This window comes from Chiloscyllium plagiosum, unplaced genomic scaffold, assembly GCF_037043375.1.
Source record: "Chiloscyllium plagiosum isolate Xiang-an unplaced genomic scaffold, Cpla_swu_hap1 HiC_scaffold_25, whole genome shotgun sequence".
In the NCBI taxonomy this organism is placed as follows: Eukaryota; Metazoa; Chordata; class Chondrichthyes; order Orectolobiformes; family Hemiscylliidae; genus Chiloscyllium; species Chiloscyllium plagiosum.
In genome coordinates, this window is record NW_028270163.1 from 16,319,059 (window position 1) to 16,339,015 (window position 19,957).

The window sequence follows — 19,957 nt, forward strand, 5'->3', positions numbered from 1 at the left end:
GGGGATGTGTGCGCTTTTCATAAAATATTTTCAATCTCATTTGCAGGCTAAAGATTTCTCGTCTTGACAATATTTTTGTGACAAGGATGAGTTGGTCCAATGTCGGAGGACTGTCTGGTAGGAAAATGGGAGTGAATGTAGAATTCAAGCCAATATTGTTTGTTTAGAAAGGGAAAGGTTTAATGTGTAATTGAGATGGGAATCTAACAACTGTGAAATCTTTCCTGAATTCTTGTACTGAAAAACTGAAATGTTTACATGGAATGATCTGAAATGCAAGGTCACATCGGATAAATCATGGCATTGCATCAGGATTAAATGTGAAGTTCTTGTGTCTGCATGAGGGACTTGGCAGGTAGAGAACGGGTGAAGGGTCTGTTGTGTTTAAGGCCTGTGGGATGATTTCTATTTTATTTTCAGGTAGCCCTAGTTACCTTGAGTAGGCAAGATGTTCTGTTTGGACGAGTCAGGGATTGGGGAACAAAATTTTAAAGACAGGACCTCAAGGGTTATAATCTCTAATAGTAAATGGTTGAGAGACATCAGTCATGATTGAATGATGGAGCAGACTCAATGGTGCGAATGGCCTAACTTTGCTCCCATTACTATATGGTCTTTAGGAGCTCTTTACAAGTGAGTAGTTAGATTGGGCTATTTCAGAGGAGTTCAGAGTATTTTGATGTTGCTTTTCAGATTCGGGTTCTGTTAAGGCTAGGAAAAGATGACCATTCCTTTCCCAAATCTGTCAGAAAGACTAACTCAGTCCTGAAACACTTGTTCTTCAGGCATGATTCTAACGTTGAAGGACACGGGCGTTTCCAAGTGTGTATTCTCCGGACCGCCGCAGTTTGTAAGTACAGCGAGATTGTTGTGCCTTAACCATGTTGTGGGCCATGGAGTGTTTAATGTACAATCAAACATTTTTCACTTTATTGCAGTTGTACAGAAAAGGAAAATAGTTTGCTGAAAGTTTCTACTGTTCCTCTAACGTGTCGTGAACCGCTCATCCACCTGAGCGCACTGAGATATAGTTAATAATCCAACCGTACGACATACCTTCAAGTGTTGTTCAATTTTGCCTTCTGTTAACATCCACCCCAGCCTTACTGGTCACTTCTAGTTGCTTCTGTTTCTGAATGCCTGCCGTTCATTATTATCTTGCAACCTGTTTTAACAGGTTTCACCGTACATATCCCGAGACCTTCACTTCCTTGTGTGTCCACATGGCCTCTACTTGACTTTTATGCGACCTTTTGGTGAAATTATCTAAAAGCAGGTTTCAGATTTAAACTGGTATGATAACCTTACTTATCTCCTTCATTGATCCCTAGTTGTTCTGCTGTCTCCAATTGGTGTATCTAATGTCGAATCAATCCAAATGTCTTCCAGCTCCATGTCAGTTAGATCCAAGCCATGTTCCAGCCTGCCAGAACCGTCGGAAAACATTTAGATGTCTCTGATTTCTTCCTTCTTCTGTCTGACCATTGACTATAGTGTAGATCTGAGCACATGTTTTAACTCGTTCTCAATGTTAAATGGCTGCATTGTGCTCTTTGACCCATCATTCCTTATTCCAAAGGAACCGATTCCTGGCTCATCCATTGTGACAATTCTGTTTGCTGCTCTGGTCACATTTTGTGATCTCTGCATTTGAATGAAGGGCAATCTCGAGCTATCTTTTGAGACTTCAGGAGGATGAAGCATTGACTTAAAAAGAGGACAGCTCTTCTCATCTGAAAAGATACATGAGATCTAATGGGATGTTGAAACTTGTGTTGGATATATTGATTGATAATTATTTGGGTGTGAATTAGCTGTATAAATCAGGAATTTGTCCTAAGGGGATATAAGTTCTATGGAGTGTGGTTGACTGAAATAATGCTGTCCATCTTTTTCAAAAACTATAGTCTTTTAGCATTGGAAACAATGCTGGAAATCTCAGCAGGTCAGGCAGCAGCTGTGGAGAGAGAGCAAGCTAACCTTTTTGAGTCTAGATGACTTACCGTTTTAAATGTTAGATTGTATGATAATGTATAAAGTCTTAGGATGCAATTAAGCACTTTTGAAATGTGGTCATTCTTGTATACAGCTAGTAATTTGGCTCAACTAAGTCCCCTCAAACAGCAGTGTGGTAATGAGTAAATAATGTCAGCACTTTTTTGAGATTCTTTTTGAGTGGGGTGTATTTGCCTGAATTGGGGGAGCTTCCTGTCTTTTTTTTTAAAAAATAATGCCAAGGGAGCTTTTATACCCACCTGAGGAGGACAGAGTCTCTGGTTCACAACTCGTCTGAGCAATGATTCTGAGGGGACATGTCGTCTACTGGTTGAAACTAGAACTAGTGAGCATCTTCCCAAAATATGAGATATCCCATTTGAAGTGGAGGTAAGGAATTCCCTTAGTGTGTGGTTAATCTTTGGAATTCATTAACTACCTTGCAGCAGTGAAAGCTGCATCATTGCATGTATTCAAGGCTGGTCAGACAGATTTTTGACCTATGAGGGAATTGATGAGAGTGTATCTGTTTGGAGGGGGAGGGGAAGTGGGTGGAGAATGAGTGTTTGCATTAAATGGCAGGGCATACTCCAGTGGCTAAATAGCGTACTCTTTAAGATAGCAGTCCAAACTGTGCGAAGTTCCCTCAATACACTGGAATATCAGTCTAACTATTGTTCTCGGGTACACAAAGCCATGGCCTTCTGCCTGTGTCTACTGAGCCATAGCTAATGACAATCGGGGCGCTTATGTGTTAGGAAAACGAGTTTCCTGTTTTACCACCATGATGTGGAGGTCCTAGTGTTGGACTGGGATGGACAAGATCAGAAGTCACACGGCACCAAGTTATCGTCCAACAGGTTTTATTTAAATCAAAAGCTTTTGGAGCACTGGCGAAGTGAAGAGATGCACATGCGCAAAGAATTTCTAGGCAGAGATCAAAAAAATTGTACAGATGTTGTGAATTGAGTGTTGGTAGTGAATAACAAGTCTCTGCAGGTGATCAAAAGTGTCAGACAGTGAGAGTAAAGTGTCAACAGCTGAATAGCAAGTGAAGGGACCACCTATGATCTAATCAATTGAGGCAGTGTGATAATTACGAAAAGTTTAAAAATAAAATGCTTCACCAGCAGTCTAATGTAGGAACCCCCTTTGCCTCATACATTATCCAACAGATACAAAACTGCCTGATTTTAAAAAAAAATTGTCTACTAAATAGGAATCCATTTCTGTACCAGCAATTATATAGGCCATGCTCTTATGATTTAACGAAGAATTGGACTATTACAAACCAAAAAGAAGTGCCATACTAATTTTACTCATAATGTAATCGGGCAGTCAAGGCCTGGCCAAATGTTCAGGATTTGTCCTTAGAGTTGTTGAACAGAGCTTTAATTTTGGTTTTAAATTGGTAAAATAAATTAACTGGTAGTCTAGTCATTAAAAAAAAATCAACTTGTGAGTTATCAGTTACATGAGCTATACTCAAAATTTATCAAGGTTTTTATGTTGCAAATTCCTTGAGCTGCTGAATTCATAGATCATGTATTAATCAACTAACACCAGTTTTTAAATTTGTGTTTTGACAGGATAAATTCTTGACTGCAATCAGGTCATTCTCTGGGCCATTACAAGGACTAGATTTAGGTAGGACCTGTGGAGTTATGATTATTGCCTGCTATGGTGTATGTGAATGAATCTTTTCAACTAACTCTTTTTAGTATGCTCCTTTCTTGCCAGCTGTTCGCCCATACACCCACTCGGAATACACTGATGAGACGATGACTGTGCATCAGGTGCCCATATTTGGTAAGTATCCAGTTCCACCTGTATCTGGCTTTTTGTTTGTGATGAAAGTAGATTTATTTCCTACTGGTCACTTCAGATCTGAATCACGTCGGCTGCTGTTTGAGGGGAAGAGGTTTGGAAGTCACTGGCTCCTGCCAGTATACAGCCAAATAGCACAAACAACAAGTCAACTCTGACCCTGTTTCCCTCTATCAGAAGTTGTGCTTTTAAAGGGATGAGGCTTGAGCAAACACAATTCCCTGACTAACAGCATGGGTTTGAGACAGGAGCCAAACCAGCAGATGTTAACTAAACAAAGTTGCAGAATAAGATGATGAAGCTCATGAAGAGCAGGACGAATTCGCCAGACTCGACTGACAGAACAGCGACAGCTAACCTTAGTATCGATACATATCCATTGCAGAGGCTAAGAAGGCAAAAAAGCAACAGGCAGTTTATATTCAGACCATGAATTAGTAAAAGTGCAGGTGAAAAAAACACAAGTCTTGCTTAAAGTCCAACCAATACAACAATCAACAAAGCCAACAACTTTTTTTTTTAGATTAGATTACATTACAGTGTGGAAACAGGCCCTTCGGCCCAACAAGTCCACACCGACCCACCGAAGCGCAACCCTCATACCCCTACATTTACCCCTTACCTAACACTACGGGCAATTTAGCATGGCCAATTCACCTGACCTGCACATCTTTGGACTGTGGGAGGAAACCGGAGCACCTGGAGGAAACCCACGCAGACACTGGGAGAACGTGCAAACTCCACACAGTCAGTCGCCTGAGGTGGGAATTGAACCCTGGTCTCTGGCGCTGTGAGGCAGCAGTGCTAACCACTGGAACCCATTGGAATTCCAATGCCAACTTGGAATAATCTAACAGTTTTAAGTACAAGTGTGAGAAAGTTGCAACAAGCACAGGAAATGCTTTAGAAGGTCAGCAGGTCTGGTGGCATCTGTAGAGATTCGAGTTCTCTTACTCTGCAGACGTCTGCCAAATTGAAATGTTACCTCTGTTTCGCTCTCCACAGATGCTCATGGATCCACTGAGGTTCTCCAGCAACTTGGTTTGTTTCAAATATCCAGCATCCACGCTATTTTGCTTTTCTCAGTGTGCAGTGTGATCACAATTGCCTATGTTCAACAATGAGTCTCACTGCCCCCTGCCCATTGGGGAGCCTGCTTTACAACAGCTGGTCTGGAGAACTCTGGGGTTCTTGGCTTCATTCGCAATCCCGGGCCAAGTTCCTGATTGTTAAGTGTTTTGAATCTAAGATGACGTGCTGTACCATCATTCTGTCGTACTTTCAGTACTCTCCCGGATATTCCACTATCCAGAGAAACACTTCCAGGTGGCTCTGTGTGATGGCCAAACAGGACAATTCTCACAACAGTGTCATTTCACATGGTCCTTCCTCAGCCAAAACAAGCTGCTTTCAGTAGTTGGCCTGTTTCCCATGTACTTTAATGAATAGTTGAATGGTTGTGTCCAATTAACCTCGATCTGGTTTGAATGTATCATTTTTATGCTCTCAGTACTGTTGGATGATCGACCATGATGATAATGAATGCTGGAACAGGCTCAAAGGGCTGAATTGCTGCCTCCCTACATATGTGTCTCATCAAACTTAATGTGCTGTCAGATCGACAACTTTATTCCTTAAATTTATTACAGTTTAGCCTCCATACAATTTGTAGACCACTTTCCATTGATCAAAAAGAGAAAAATTAGTATGTAGCTGGGTTATAAAGGTCTCAATGTGTTCTGAGACACTTGGGGATGGATGGACGTTCATCATTGTAAAAGTATCTGGAACATGTGTAGATACTCTGCTTTTTCTATAATCACCTCAAATTATAGTTTGGTTTGTTGTTTCTTTTGGGGGCTAGTGTGTTGCAGGAGTATTGTGGATGCAGGACGAAAGTATCTTTTTGTTCACTTCACGCTGTAAAGTTGGGTTTGTTCTTTAACTGCAGCCAATTTGAACTCTGAGGGCAGAGGTACAGAGAGTCCGAATTTGTTACTTGGTAAAGCCAGCACTGACCAGACCCGTTCGCCAAAATCCACAGAGCGACTCCTGGAGGATGGTGAGGCTTGTTTTTCAGAAAACCAGAATAAAAAAACAGGTAAAAGTCACCATGGAATCTATTAATGCAAATCACCTGCCCATGCTTACGTTGGATTTTATTTTCTGTGTTGTTCAAGTAGTAGTTAAAGTGATTGTGAGCTGAAATCTTTATGCAGAGCAGTGTTGAGAGAAATTCATTGCCTTAAATATTTTATCTTTTTTAATAAAAATAATTTGGTTGGTTGGTCATGTAAAGTTTGAGTTGCTGGTGCCAGCCATTTTCTCATGCATTTCTCAGGACATTGCCTTAACAAATCAGAGTCCTCCTGCTTTTATATAAAGCTAAACAAATCTTGGCAGTGAACAACTGAGCACACCTTTTTCTAGATTAGATTCGATTCCCTACAGTATAGAAACAGGCACTTCGGCCCACACCGACCCGCTGAAGATAAATCCACCCAGACCCATTCCCTTACCCTGAATAACGCACTTAGCATCATGGGCAGTTTAGCATGGCCAGTTCACTTGACCTGCACATCTTTGGACTGGGGGAGGAAACCAGAGCACCCGAAGGGTACCCACACAGACACGGGGAGAATCTGCAAACTCCACACAGACAATCGCCCGAGGTGAGAATCGAACCCGGGTCCTTGGTGCTGTGAGGCAGCAGCGCTAACCATTGAGCCACCGTGCTGTCCGCTCCTCGTCTGTGGGATGATATTGATGGTGGGTGTTGAGCAAAATAAAAGTTGGTGAGGTCAGATGCTCTCCCTGTCTTTATAAATCTTTGCTGACAATCTTCTGCCTTTTTTTTTCTCTAGAGAGAAGCCCAAAATCAACAAGGGATCCTTCCCTGGTCGTAGCTTTTGTCTGCAAGGTGGGAGTTTACTTAAGAGTTTTCCCATTAGAACAGGTAGAGGTATTAAAAATCAGAAGCTGTTTTGGTAGGATAAATGTGATTCCAGTGGTGTTTTTTAGTGACCAATTTCAGGTGACTCTGTTATAGATTAGACCAAAACTCCTTCAGATATATCAAGGCGATAGCCTAGGCCTTACTTTAATTTAAAAGCAAGTGTAGGGTGTACTTTAATGCCATTTTAAGGCATAAAATAGATGATGGCGATGACACTGTTCTCTGTATCTCCCTAGACATGCAATTAATCATTCATTCAGATGTAATTTGATTGGTTACACTATACTCAGCTTTAAGTTAAGCATACTTTATTCTTACCCGACAGTTAAAATACAAAGAAGAAACTCTACTGGAAAACTTAACAGAATAATAACTTATTTAACTACAAAACACAATATAGTAACATCCTTGAACACACCCTTAGCAAAGGTAAATTCAGTACAATAAATCGTCTCGCACGCAATTCTCGCAGCTCTGAGAAAATTCAAGAGGTTTAGCTTTAACAGAGAGGGATGAGCTTCTTTAATTCGAGCTTTTTCCAAAAAAAAACCCAAGGCCTTACAAGCTCTTTATTGGTTTGGAAGAGACAGCTTTCCAGCTATGTTTCAAAATCTCTGTTCTAAATTAAAACCAGGCCAAAATGCATCTCTCAAAGCTTTAATATCATCACAGCACGGTGAAGGCAATTCCAGTGGCATTTTTCATGAACCAATTTCAGGTAACTGGCAGTAGTACTGGAACAGGAGAAGCAGGGAAAATTTTGTTCACTTAGTCAGTTCTTACCATCTGAAATGCACTGCCTGAAGGACTGGTGTACACAGCTCCAATAATAACTTTCAAAAGAAACTTTGAAACGTAGTTTGTGTGACAATTGGCTGGGAAATGATTGAGGGGAACAGGGTTGAATGGCGAGCTCTTTCATTGAGAGCACCAGTTAGATTCTAGCCAACCCTTCACTGAGTTGTTCTAATCGGATAATGTTCATTTGCAGCTTCACCCAAAGAAAGGAAACTTCCTCGTCATGAAGGCAAAGGAGCTTGGTCTGCCAGTGTAAGTAGCAGTATTCTGGCCCTTGTCCTATTGAACCTCTGAAGTAGACAAGGAAGAAGTCACCATCCATGTGAGCAATTAAACTTGAATGGAAATGTGAGCTATTGGAGATGTATTGTTTTTGGGTGGGGCCCTCATTCCCCTAACCTATTCATCTGAGAGTAAAGATGCAAATTAATAAAGTACCATATCACAGCAGACAGTAATAACTTGATTTCTTCGCACAAAGACTATTGTCAGCAGATTTAAATTCCCAATAGAGTCCCTCTGCCGCATTAACTATCTGTTTTTCAGGGACTGTTTGCATTCCGTTTTTATTTAAATAGCCATATATTGTCTAAATGCTGTTTACATTGGATTTCTATAAATTCCTTAGCTATTACCTAATAGTGATTCTTAAAATAAATCCATTGATTATTGCGTTTTTAAAACCATATTCAGCAATCCAACATGGTTGATTTTTGTTGACTGGAGAATTCGTAGGTAGGAGGCGGTGCTTGGGTTGCAGGTTTGCAGATCCAGCATGTCAAATATCTGGGACTCCCTCCCTCTCTAGCTCTCTGCAAGATTCCACCTTCACACTGCCCTGTAAAATAAGTCATTAAGTGCTCTTACACTGTTGTGTGTTCTCATGTTAGTGTTCGACTTATATCAGAGAGGTAAGGGAGAATAAATAATTTTACTAACATTCCATTTTGAATTAAGATTTTTAGCTCCTTGTTTACCCATCAATACTTTTGTTGACTCCTTTATTTATTAGGCTGTACATGTATTTATTTTTCTGTGCTTTTGTGTTTCAGGGGAACCTCTGCTATCGGTCCAATTGTTACTGCTTTGAAAGATGGCAAAACTGTAACGTTTGAAGGCAGGGAGGTTTGTCATTTTCTTTCCATCAATTGGATTCATGAACATGTACTTGCGCAGCTGTGTTATAAATAATGGTGAAGCTGCAAGCAATATGGAAGAAGTGTGCTGCTTCTACTTGTTGTTGTCTTAACGTTTCTTCGTATTCCAGTAAAAACACTTAAATCACTAATGGCTGTGTCTTTCTACTTTGTATTAAATTCATTAGGGGACAGTGCAAAATACATGAAATTGAATTAATTAATTTGCATGTAGTTGGTTTGGGAATGGAGAATCTCGTTGCCGTGAATGTTAATGCATGCGTAAGGTCCTCACATGCTTTAAAATTGGTGCAAACAGGACATCTGTGGAGAGAAACAGTAATGACATTCTTCATTGGTATACCTGAAATAGCTTATCTGTTAGAAAGTGTGCTGAGGGCTCTGAGAGTGGTTGTCATTTAGAATGGCTACGTGGACTGTTTTCTTTTCAACAGTTTTGCCAATGAGTTCAATTTGACCAGTATTTGCGAATAATTTCAAGTTCCTTCTGCGTTTTAAATAAGTCATCATATTGTGTGCCTGTTGGAGCCAAACTTGCTATAAAACATTCAATAGAGCTCCTAAATATAAACCTTTGGTTTTCTTTTATTTCTGCTGGAATTTTTGATTTTCTGGTTTTGTAGTCAAGATGTGCCTGAGAATGGTGAGCTTGTACACTTTTCACTATTCATGTACTCCGATTCTTGAGTACATGTGACAATAAGATCTAATTCTAAATGCCTCAAGCGTCACCTGCTTCAGAGATGTCATAACACATCTGAAGAGCTAAATTGAGAAATATCTATAAAGACCCAACACAAGTACTTAACTAGGTGAAGGTGAGTTCTGCAGATGCTGGAGATCAGAGTCAAGATTAGTGTGGTGCTGGAAAAGCACAGCAGGTCAAGCAGCATCCGAGGGGCAGGAAAATTGACGTTTTGGGCAAAAGCCCTTCATCAGCCCTGAGGAAGGGCTTTTGCCCGAAATGTCGATTTTCTTGCTCCTCAGATGCTGCCTGACCTGCTGTGCTTTTCCAGTATCACTCTAATCTTGACAAGTACTTACCTATTTGATACTAATCATGGAAGGTTGCAGCAATTTCCCATTCTTAATTTTCTCCTTCCTAAGTCTGCTCAGCATAAGAGTTCAGCATTCCTAAGGTAGAATTCATCCACGCTTAAATACTTGATAGACCTTTACTTGACCTGTTGTTGCCCATTATGTCACTTGAGATGCTCATTAGAGTGGTTTTATGTTAACTTAGATTCTTTCAATTATGTTTGATGCTTAAGTCCCATTTATCCTATTTTGCAGATCCACCCTGATGAAGTGTGTACACCTGCTGATCCAGGGCCCACATTTGTTGTGTTGGAATGTCCCAGTCAGAAATTTATTGAGCCCATGTGTGAGAATGAACAACTCAGCAAGTGAGTGGATTGTCATGACTTTCCTGAAACAATTGTCTGAAACAATTGTTAGTAGCATTGGAAATCTCATGTTTTGGAGAACATAAATCCAGATGTGAACCTCTTTAGAATTTCTCTACTCTCTAAGCAAAAGGGTATTGAAACTATAGCTTTCCAACCTAAATGATGACTGGTGAGAATACATATATTTCCCTCTGGTCTTTTGGACCCATTATTCATCATTTCACTGCTAAAGGGTGAATCGTCAGATGGTTGCCTGCCCTTTACCATTGTAGCCCTGTTTTCTTGATTTGCCTCAGTAGTTTCTGACAGACATATCTTGATGCATCATACATAAGAGTTGTCTTTTCAATTTGTAGGCTGTAACATATCTGTGCTTTGTTAAAGCAGTACCATTAGGAAGCTGGGCAATGTACTTGTAATCTTGTGTCTCCGACTTGTTTTTTTATTAACATCATTTTTTATTGCAGGTATCAAACTGGAGGTTCTGAAAGCCCTGCTGCATTAGTTGTTCACATGACACCTGAGTCTGTTTTGGAAAATAACATTTATAAATCATGGATGGAGAGGTAATTCAATTTTGTGAAGTTTGCTATGTTGGCTTAACTCCATTGCTCTGTGGGGATGAGGGACTTATCGTTATTCAACATAGAAGTTAAAAAAAAAGACTAAGCAAGTATCGCTCTAGATCACTTCTGGGATTACATTCTTCCTGTTTGAAATGATAGTGATACTGCATCAAAACCAAAAGATGAAAGAGCAGAAGTGGACCATTCAGCCCATAAAGAATGCTCTGCTGTCAGATCTCACAATGAATCCTCGGTTAATGGATTGTAGGTTTTCTTGTGATCTGGCTACTGTCAGCCTTGCATTAATGCGTTCGATGTGCTTTTAACAAAAGAACATTGACTCTTCAGACATGCGGGGAAATAAATAAACAATTTGGAAAGATCTTTCGTTTAAACAGCAAAATTAAATTGTGCTTTTCTTGCCCCCAGCAGTATTCTTTAGAGACACCCCGCTCCACCCCAGTGAAGTATGCCTATTTTAACTGACTAATTTCTTACTCAACTGAGAAGGTTGAAAACATCTGTTTTCAGACTTTCTGCACTCTGACCAGATTTAATGACACTGACCTGAGTTATGCAGGCGCTGATTAATCCACTGACCTTTTCTCCCCAAACTGAACTTGTGAAAAGCCCTGCCCAGTAAAGCTGTTCAAGTAGTTTGACTTCTTTCCAGCTTTGATGGCCTGGAGACTACCAAAACCTAAACTTTGCTGATGTGAATCATTTCTTCCCAACTGAACAGAATCTGGGACGCTGGTCATTTGTTCTTTTTCCCTCCCATTTGAACATAACACCCAACTTGATAAACCCACTTTTCATTGAGCACCTCCCCAGGTAGCTTTCTAGTCATTTACCTTGCACCACGTGCTTTCTGGGAAAGGCTATTTTAAACTCCTAGTCAAAAGTATTGCTTTTTCTTAGTTTTAATTCTGTCAAGATAACTTTAAGTACCTGTTTAGTTCTGGATTCTGCATTCCCAAATGTTGTTCTAAACCATTTGTCACTTGTAGTTTAGTGAATTTTCTTTGTTTAATGGTCAGCAGCTGTGAACTGCAATATGTCAATAATGTCTTTGTTTATTGACAGTAATAGACTGCATAATGTTTTCAGTATGTGATAGAAATCAGCATATTTTGCGTTGTACAGTATTCTGTTACATTTGATAAGTTTCATAAATATTGTTGTCCTTTTTTTTAAAAAACCTCAATAGTGTTTATCTCTCTAGACTTTTCTCACAATGCCATGTTTAGACAGCAATTCCTTGAGCTGTCAATCAGATTGAGACTTGGGAACACACTGCCGCGATAATTAAGCTTTTTAGAAAGCAACCAAGCATTAATATTGACATAAGAATGGCCCTTCAGTAAAGTCAATGAATGACTGTTGTAATTGCTAGATAACATTTAGTTTTAAAATGCTTCACGAATTCAGGCAAGCAGATTATTTTGGCTAATTTTTTTAAACAAAGATGAACATTATGTGTGAGCACTTCAACATTATACAGATCTCTTTTTAGCCTTCAAGACCATTGTTTAAACTCTGCCAGATTTAAAAAAAAAATCTCCTTTCACTGTGGGTTAAGACCATAAGACATAGGAGCGGAAGTAAGGCCATTCGGCCCATCGAGTCCACTCCGCCATTCAATCATGGCTGATGGGTTAAGGTCCTTGCTACAGTGTCTCTTTGAACTTTAGCCCTGGGGTTTCCCTGCTGCATGAATTCCCGCCAACCTTACCCCTACTGTCAAAAATAAGACTTGTCAATAAAAGGGGTATGTCTTCTGCATCCAGGCTCCCCCTCCTGATTTTTAGAGGTCCATTGTGTCTTAATGACACCATGAAAAATCAGTGCCCAAGTTTTGTTTCTTTATTCCAGCTCTTTAGATGTCTAAATATACTTAGACTGAATTTGATGCATGCCAGTCCTGATAGACACCTGTGCTTGCTGTCTTTTAAGTGTGGTGATGTGTGCTTGTTTGTCTTGGTGGTTTTATTCCTCATCTCTCTCTCATACTTCGCTCCATCCACAGGTTCGGACCGACCACTGAACACCTGATCCTCAATGAACACAATCAATCTGTGCATAACCTACGCAGCCACAAGATCCAGACCCAACTCCATCTAATTCACCCAGAGATCTTCCCCTTACTGAAAACCTTTCGGATTAAGGTAGCAATGTGTTTCAAGGTCTTAGGCTGTGGAATTATAAGGAGATAATGAGTATTTATGGTGGGTGTCTGTCAATAAAGGAGGGAAGGGTGGTCACACTGAGCTACTTGCCCCCTTTTGTTTTTCAGTTTTGCTTGGTAGCAGCAGCCGTATACAGAACAACCTCGATTATCCGAACATCAGTTATCTGAATTTTGGATTGTCCGAACAAGATCTCCAGGCCCTATAAAAACGCTATCGATTCTCTGAACAATCCGTCATCCAAACTCTGTTATCCGAACAAAATACTGCGTCTCATTCGGATAATCGAGATTGGTCTGTATCCTACAGTGTACTAAGAAATGGAGTGTCTATCGATTATTCACCGGCATGTTGACTGGGAATGAGAGTCTCTTTCCCTCGGGACTTTCTTCTGTAATCCCCACTAAAGTGCCTCTTCAATCTAGTTAAAGGTTTTGTCTGGGATGTTGGCCTGGGGCTGCAGTCTATCTAATGTCAAAAATGGTGCAGGTTAAAGAAGAAGAACACACTGGCACAGAGGCATGCCCACGTCGTGATGTTGATGGGTGTGGCACTGAATCTGAGCATTTCTTTTCTCGATGAAGAGGGAAAAGAGGGACTTTTTTTTTAAAGTGCATCATTATGGAGCAGACCGAACCCCATTCAATATATCAAGGAGATAGTCTGCATCTAACTTTTATCTTATTTAAAAGACAAATGTAAGGTTCTGTTTTTGTGATGTAATTTGATTGGTCACACTACAAGGCTTTTAGCATTTTGTTCTTATCCTACAGTTAATGTACAAAGAAAAGAAAGAAGAATTAGAATAACTTTAACTCTATTAATAGATTGTTTAACTACCAAACAGCAACTATTCCAGTATAGCAACAATCCTTAGACACACCCTTGGCAAAGGCCAATGCGGTAAATAGATTTTCTTGCATACGATGTTTCTCCAGTCCAGGGAAAAAGAACACCAAGAGAAAATTCTGGCGGAGAGAGGTGAAACCAATTTCGCAACAAACTTGAAAACTCCAATTACTGAAAGCTCAATAAAGCCATGTTCTGTGAGAGCCTGACTCCACCCATTCATGCTGCTTCTATTTTTCCAAGTCTGTAAACCAAAAGGCCTGAAGGTGTCTCAAGTGGTTAGTTTAGATTAGATTAAATTTCCTACAGTGTGGAAACAGGCCCTTCGGCCCAACAAGTCCACACCGACCCTCTGAAGAGTAACCCACCCAGACCCATTCACCTACTCCCTACTAATGCACCTATCACTATGGGTAATTTAGCATGACCAATTCACCTAACCCGCACACCTTTGGACTGTGGGAGGAAACCGGAGGAAACCCACGCAGACACAGGGAGAATGTGCAAACTCCACGCAGACAGTCGCCTGAGGCTGGAAGAGGCAATTCAGTACCTCTGGCTGAAAACCCTCTCTCAAAATAAAACAGGACGCAATATACCTCTCAAAACCAATGTAGCAAATGTGCAATGTAAACTACTGGCAGCCTTTCTCAGGCCGTGCTTTAGTCATCTTATGTCTGGCTTATTCTTCACACTTTGCTAGAATGTATTTTAATGTGCAACCTGATGCGCTTACAATGATGTTGATATTGACCTGCTAAGCTCACTATGCCAAGTGCGAGAATGCTTTAAAAATCTGATAAGCAAAGCACAATGTTTTGGCTTAAGTTTCAATTCCACAGCCATTTTGCTATTAGACTCAGCTTTTTAAATAAAGCAATAGTCACGATTGGAAGCTAATTAGCATTCAGTTGGGTAAAATTGGATGTCAGGTTGACCGGTTGGTGCAATGTAGGAATAGTATATATAGAGGAACCTTGACTATCCGAAAGACAGGGATGGGGAGTATTTCACTCGGTTAATTGAATGCCGGATAACATTATTAGCCAAGCATCGGGAACTTACGACCTTGTTCGGATAATCTGAAGTTCGATTCATCAAATGCTGGATAATCGAGGTTCCTCTGCATTTACAAATAAAGGAAGAAATTAGAATTTCACTGAATTTTAACATTTTGTTTTGATTCAACGAATACCGATAATTCACCAACTTTTGGTTTCAGGAAGAGCCGGCCTCTCTCAATATGCCGACTGTTCGAGGTGAATGTTTGCTGAAGTACCAGCTGAGGCCTAGGTTTGAATGGCAAAGGTCAGTTCACGTAAGTTTGCCCTTTTTTTTTATTGTGGTCATCCTCTGGAGACTGCAGTGAACTGAGCAAAACCAGAAGTTAAAATATGATCTCTGAAAACTGTGCTCTTCTGTCCTCCTTTCGTAAGGTTTTTGTTTGTTTGCTTTTCTGTCCCTGTGTGGTATCAAACAGAATGTTTGTTGCTTTGACAATTTAGATGCGTTCATGCATGTATATTACAAAGGAAACAGATTGATACCCAGAGGTCACAAAGATAAGGTAGTCATCAATAAATCCATTAGGGATTTTAGGAGAAATGTGGCCAAAAATGTGATTAAGATGTGGAAATGTGACAGCAATGAAATGCAGAGGCAAATACTAGAGCAGATGATGAGGCATGTGAGGGTGATTAAACGATCATGCTGATGGGATTAGATGAAGAAGACTGGCAGGAGATCCATTTGGAGCAGAAGCGTTGGTATAAATAAGTTGACTTGACAATTTCTAATGGTTGTAGAGCAGAAGTAAGCAATTGTTCTAATTAAATCAGCTTTATTATCACAAACTCCAGTGAGTACATTAAAATGTTTGCAAGTCGGTGCCATCTTGGGTACAACGTACCGAGGTACTCATTCTTCAGTACAAGTTCTGAGGAAGAAAAAACTTAGAAAAATAAAGAAATAAAAACTTCTAATTTATTCCAACATAGAAAATAAAAGGTTCAGAGCAACATTTCTTCCAACCCGGTCCACACTGACACTTAGCCTCCAGACTGCACCAAACTTCATCTCCAGGCCTAGAGACTGTTCTGGAATCCTCTTGAGAACTGACAGCCCATGCTGGGCCAAGAAACCATCCCAGGTGACAGTCCGGCTGGGAGGACGCCACGCTAGGTTGGCGCGGAGTTTAGGACGTCTAAGAAGGAATGAGGGGGGAGAAAAGCAATAATGGTGTGAATAAACTCTGGCTGAAGCATCCTACTCTGCCACCAAATTGGAACTGAGTTTATACCTTGCTGGCTGTTTGTTTGAAGGGCCTAAACCTTGCCCTGCTTTCTTGATTGGTCTTAGCCATCCTGTATCACGTGCTTCAAAGGGTCAGTTGTAATGGTTTATCAGCGCACACAACAGCTGCAGTACAGGAGGAAACCATTCGGAGCTTCCTGTGTGTGTCAGCTCTCTGCCTGAGCATCTCAAATATTCTCACCGCCCCACCCTTTCTCTGTACCCGTGGAGTTCATTTTTCCTCTACAATTAATTGTAATTCTGTTTTTCCAGCAGTTGAATCCACTGTCACCAAATGCAGGTGGTACCTTTCAGACTGTTGTGTGGAAGATGTTGCTTTTCTCCTGTTGCTGTATATCTTTGATCAGTGCCATGTGGTTCCTAACGGCAATGGTTTCTCCCTACCTGCTTTGTCCAGACCGCCTTATGTTGTACATAGTTTAAGCCTTGCTCCAATCCATCTGTAAATGAAACCTGTCATCAAAAGAGCTCTTGTTCTGATATAGTTTTACCAGCAAATCATAAATTCTAATTTTACTTGGACCAGATCCATTCTCAATGTACTGAAATTGTGCTTCTAATTTATTGTTCTTATTTTAAGTTGCCTTCTTTCCTCTTTCGAATAGCTGATGTTATTTTTTTCTAAGTCAGGGCGGTTTGGAGGGGAAACTGCAGGTGCTGATATTCCCATGTGTCTGCTGCCCTTGTCCTTCTAGATGGAAGCCTGCGTGTTTGGAAGGTGCTGTGTAAAGATCTTGAATGGAACTTCTCTGCCATAAACGCAAAAGTGATTACATCCAAAAGCCATGGCTATTTGTGAAAATCTCCCAGCTTTCCAGGGACCTTCAGCTATTGCTCAGACTTCGAAACCTAAAACTTGAACTGCTCCAGTTAATGTCAATTCTTTTACTTCTGCTTATGAAGGATCCCAGAAGCATACTGGAGCGCCAACAGACCATGATGTAGATTAAATTATTAAACTAAACTGCCTTTCAATATGCAGGTAGACTGGGAAAATCAGGTTGGTGGTCGATTGCAAGAAAAGGAATTTGTGGAATATCCATGGAATTGCCTTTTTGAGCAGTTTATGGTGGAGCTCGCTAGGAAACAGGCAATACTGGATTTAGTGTTGTGCAATGAGGTAGGCTTGATAAGGGATCTTAAGGTGAAAAAACCCTGAGGAGGCAGTAATCATAATATGATTGAATTTACTCTGCAATTTGAGAGGGAGAAGATGATAGAATCAGAGGTAATATTATTACAACTGAATAAAGGTAACTAGAGAGGCATTAGGGTGGAGCTGGCTAGAATTGATTGGGAGAGGAACCTAGTAGGAAAGACATTGGAACAGCAATGGCAGGAGTTTCTGGGAGTAATTCAGGAGACACAGCAGAGATCCATCCTGAGGGAAAAGAAGCGTGGTACAGGGAGGGTGAGGTAACCATAGCTGACCAGGAAAGTCAGGGATAGCATAAAAGCAAAAGAGAAAGCAATATAATATGGTGAAGGATAATGGGAAACCAGAGGATTGGGAAGCTTACAAAGACCCAACAGAGGGTAACAAAAAAAAGAATGGAGAAGATTAAACATGAGGGTAAGTTAGCCAGTAATATAAAAGAAGACTGCAAGAGTTTCTTTAGATATTCTTTTAGATAAAGGGCAAAAGAGAGGCAAAAGTTGACATTGGGCTGCTGGAAAATGACACTGGAGAAATAGTAGTGGGGAAAATGCCTGAGGAACTGAATAATGACTTTGTGTCAGTCTTCACAGTGGAAGACATGAGAAATACCCCAAAAATTTCAAGAGAGTGAGATGGCAGAGCTGGTGGCCATCACTCGGGAGAAAGTGCCAGAAAAACAGGATGGCCTGAAGGTGGATAAATCGCCTGGAGCAGATGGACTACACCCTAGAGTTTCCAAGGAGATAACTGAAGAGGTAGTGGAGATGTTAGTGGTGATCTTTCAGAAATTACTAGAATTGGGGAGGGTCCCAGAGGACTAGAACGTCGCTAACATAACACCCCTGTTTAAAAAGGGGGTAAGGCAAAAGATGGAAAATTACAGACCAACTAGCCTAACCTTGGTCGTGGGTACGATCCTGGAATCCATAGTGAAGGAAGAGATTACTGAAAACTTTGAAGTGTGTGGTAAAATAGAGCAAAGTCAGTGTGGTTTCATCATGAAGGGGTCGTGCCTGACAAATCTGTTCAAATTCTTTGAGGAAGTAATAAAAATGCTAGACCAAGGAGAGCAAATGGATGTTCTCTACCTGGATCGCAAGAAAGCCTTTGACAAGGTGCCACACAGGAGACTGCTGAATAAGATAAGGGCACATGGTGTCAGAGGTAAAGCGCTAGCATGGATAAAAGCTTGGCTGTCTGACAGAAAGCAGAGAATGGGGATAAAAGGATGGCAGCCGCTGACAAGTGGTGTTCCGCAAGGGTCAGTATTCAAACCACAACTTTTCACCTTTTTATACATTAATGATCTCGCTGAAGGAACTGAGGGCATTATTGCAGATGATATAAAGATAGGGAGATGGACAGGTAGCATTGAGGAGGCAGGGAAGCTGCAGAAGGATTTAGACAGGTTAGAAGTGGCAGGTGGAGTCCCGTTTGGGAAAGTGAGGTCAGGCACTTTGGTAGGAAGAATAGAGGCATGGGCTATTTTCTAAATGGGGAGAAAATTCAGAAGTCTGAAGTACAAAGAGACTTGAGAGTTCTAGTCAAAGATTCTCTCAAGGTAAACTTACAGGTTGAGCCAGTGGTTAGGAAGGCAAATGCAATGATGGCATTTATTTTGAGAGGACGTGAATATAAAAGCAGGGATGTATGTCTGAGACTGTATAAGGCTCTGGTGAGACCACGTTTGGAGTTGTGTGTGCTGTTTTGGGACCCATATCTCAGGAAGGATGCACTGGCCCTGGAGCGTGTTCAGAGAAGGTTCACAAGAATGGTTCCAGGAATGAAAAGCTGAACATATGAGGAACAGTTGAGGACTCTGGGTTTGTACTTGATAGAGTTTAGAAGGATGAAGGGAGGGGGATCTGATTTGAAGGGTACAGAATACTGAATGGCCTGGACAGTGTACATGTTGGGAAGATGTTTCCATTGGTAGGAGAGACTGGGACCAGAGGGCACAGCCTTTGAGTAAAGGGAAGACTTTTTAGAACAGAGAGAAGGAGAAACTTCTTCAGCCAGAAAGTGACGAGTCTATGGAATTAATTGTGACAGAAGGCTGTGGAGGCCAGGTCTTTGAGTATATTTAACACTGAGGTCGATATTTCTTGATACTGGAGAATCTACAGGGAGAATGAGTTTGAGAAACTTATTAGCTATGATTGAATGGCGGAGCAGACTCGATGGGTTGAATGGCCGAATTTGTGCTCCCTTGTCTTGTAGTCTAAACTGAACACCTAAACACATTTTAATCCATGTGGAAACTTTTACCATTCTAAGTTCATCCCAGTACAGTGTATCCATTATGTTTAGTCCACATGCTGTGCTGTCTACCAGAAATTTGTTTTTTTTTTGTTGAAGTTCTTGAAATCGTTTAATTTTCTTCCTCTTACAGTGGTGTGATTTTGTATGAAAGGCAGTTAATCCCTTGATAAATTATTGATGTAACTTCATACAGAAACAATTTTTAGTCTTTGGATGATTTCCTGAAACAATGAAGGTGAAATAATCTGTTTCCTTTCTCCATTTCAATGACAGACGTTCTTTTCTGAAGACTAGCTCACAACTTGCATGTCGTTGTGTATAGCTGGATGTTTTGTCATTTTTTTTTTCTGATGAATGTTATTATAGTGAATTGTATATTACCCCTATCCATGTGTTTATATCTAACCCATATTTGTTGTGCTCTCCTGTTGATTGCTCCTTAAAATAAAGGATAAGATTCAAGTTTCCTGACATACC

At 40.6% G+C, this 19,957-nt stretch overlaps 1 protein-coding gene across 1 annotated transcript in view; it reads left to right on the top strand.

Moving 5' to 3' along the window:
- Positions 1–19,957, top strand: part of elac2 (elaC ribonuclease Z 2) — a 51,974-nt gene that overhangs the window by 9,928 nt on the left and 22,089 nt on the right. Inside the window, exons 3-14 of the mRNA XM_043714475.2 lie at positions 47–117; positions 786–850; positions 3,585–3,642; positions 3,736–3,804; positions 5,774–5,923; positions 6,687–6,742; positions 7,770–7,828; positions 8,629–8,701; positions 10,027–10,139; positions 10,610–10,708; positions 12,738–12,876; positions 14,969–15,054. Of these exons, the coding sequence (XP_043570410.2) occupies positions 47–117; positions 786–850; positions 3,585–3,642; positions 3,736–3,804; positions 5,774–5,923; positions 6,687–6,742; positions 7,770–7,828; positions 8,629–8,701; positions 10,027–10,139; positions 10,610–10,708; positions 12,738–12,876; positions 14,969–15,054 (1,038 nt within the window). The remainder of the gene's footprint in view (positions 1–46; positions 118–785; positions 851–3,584; positions 3,643–3,735; positions 3,805–5,773; positions 5,924–6,686; positions 6,743–7,769; positions 7,829–8,628; positions 8,702–10,026; positions 10,140–10,609; positions 10,709–12,737; positions 12,877–14,968; positions 15,055–19,957) is intronic.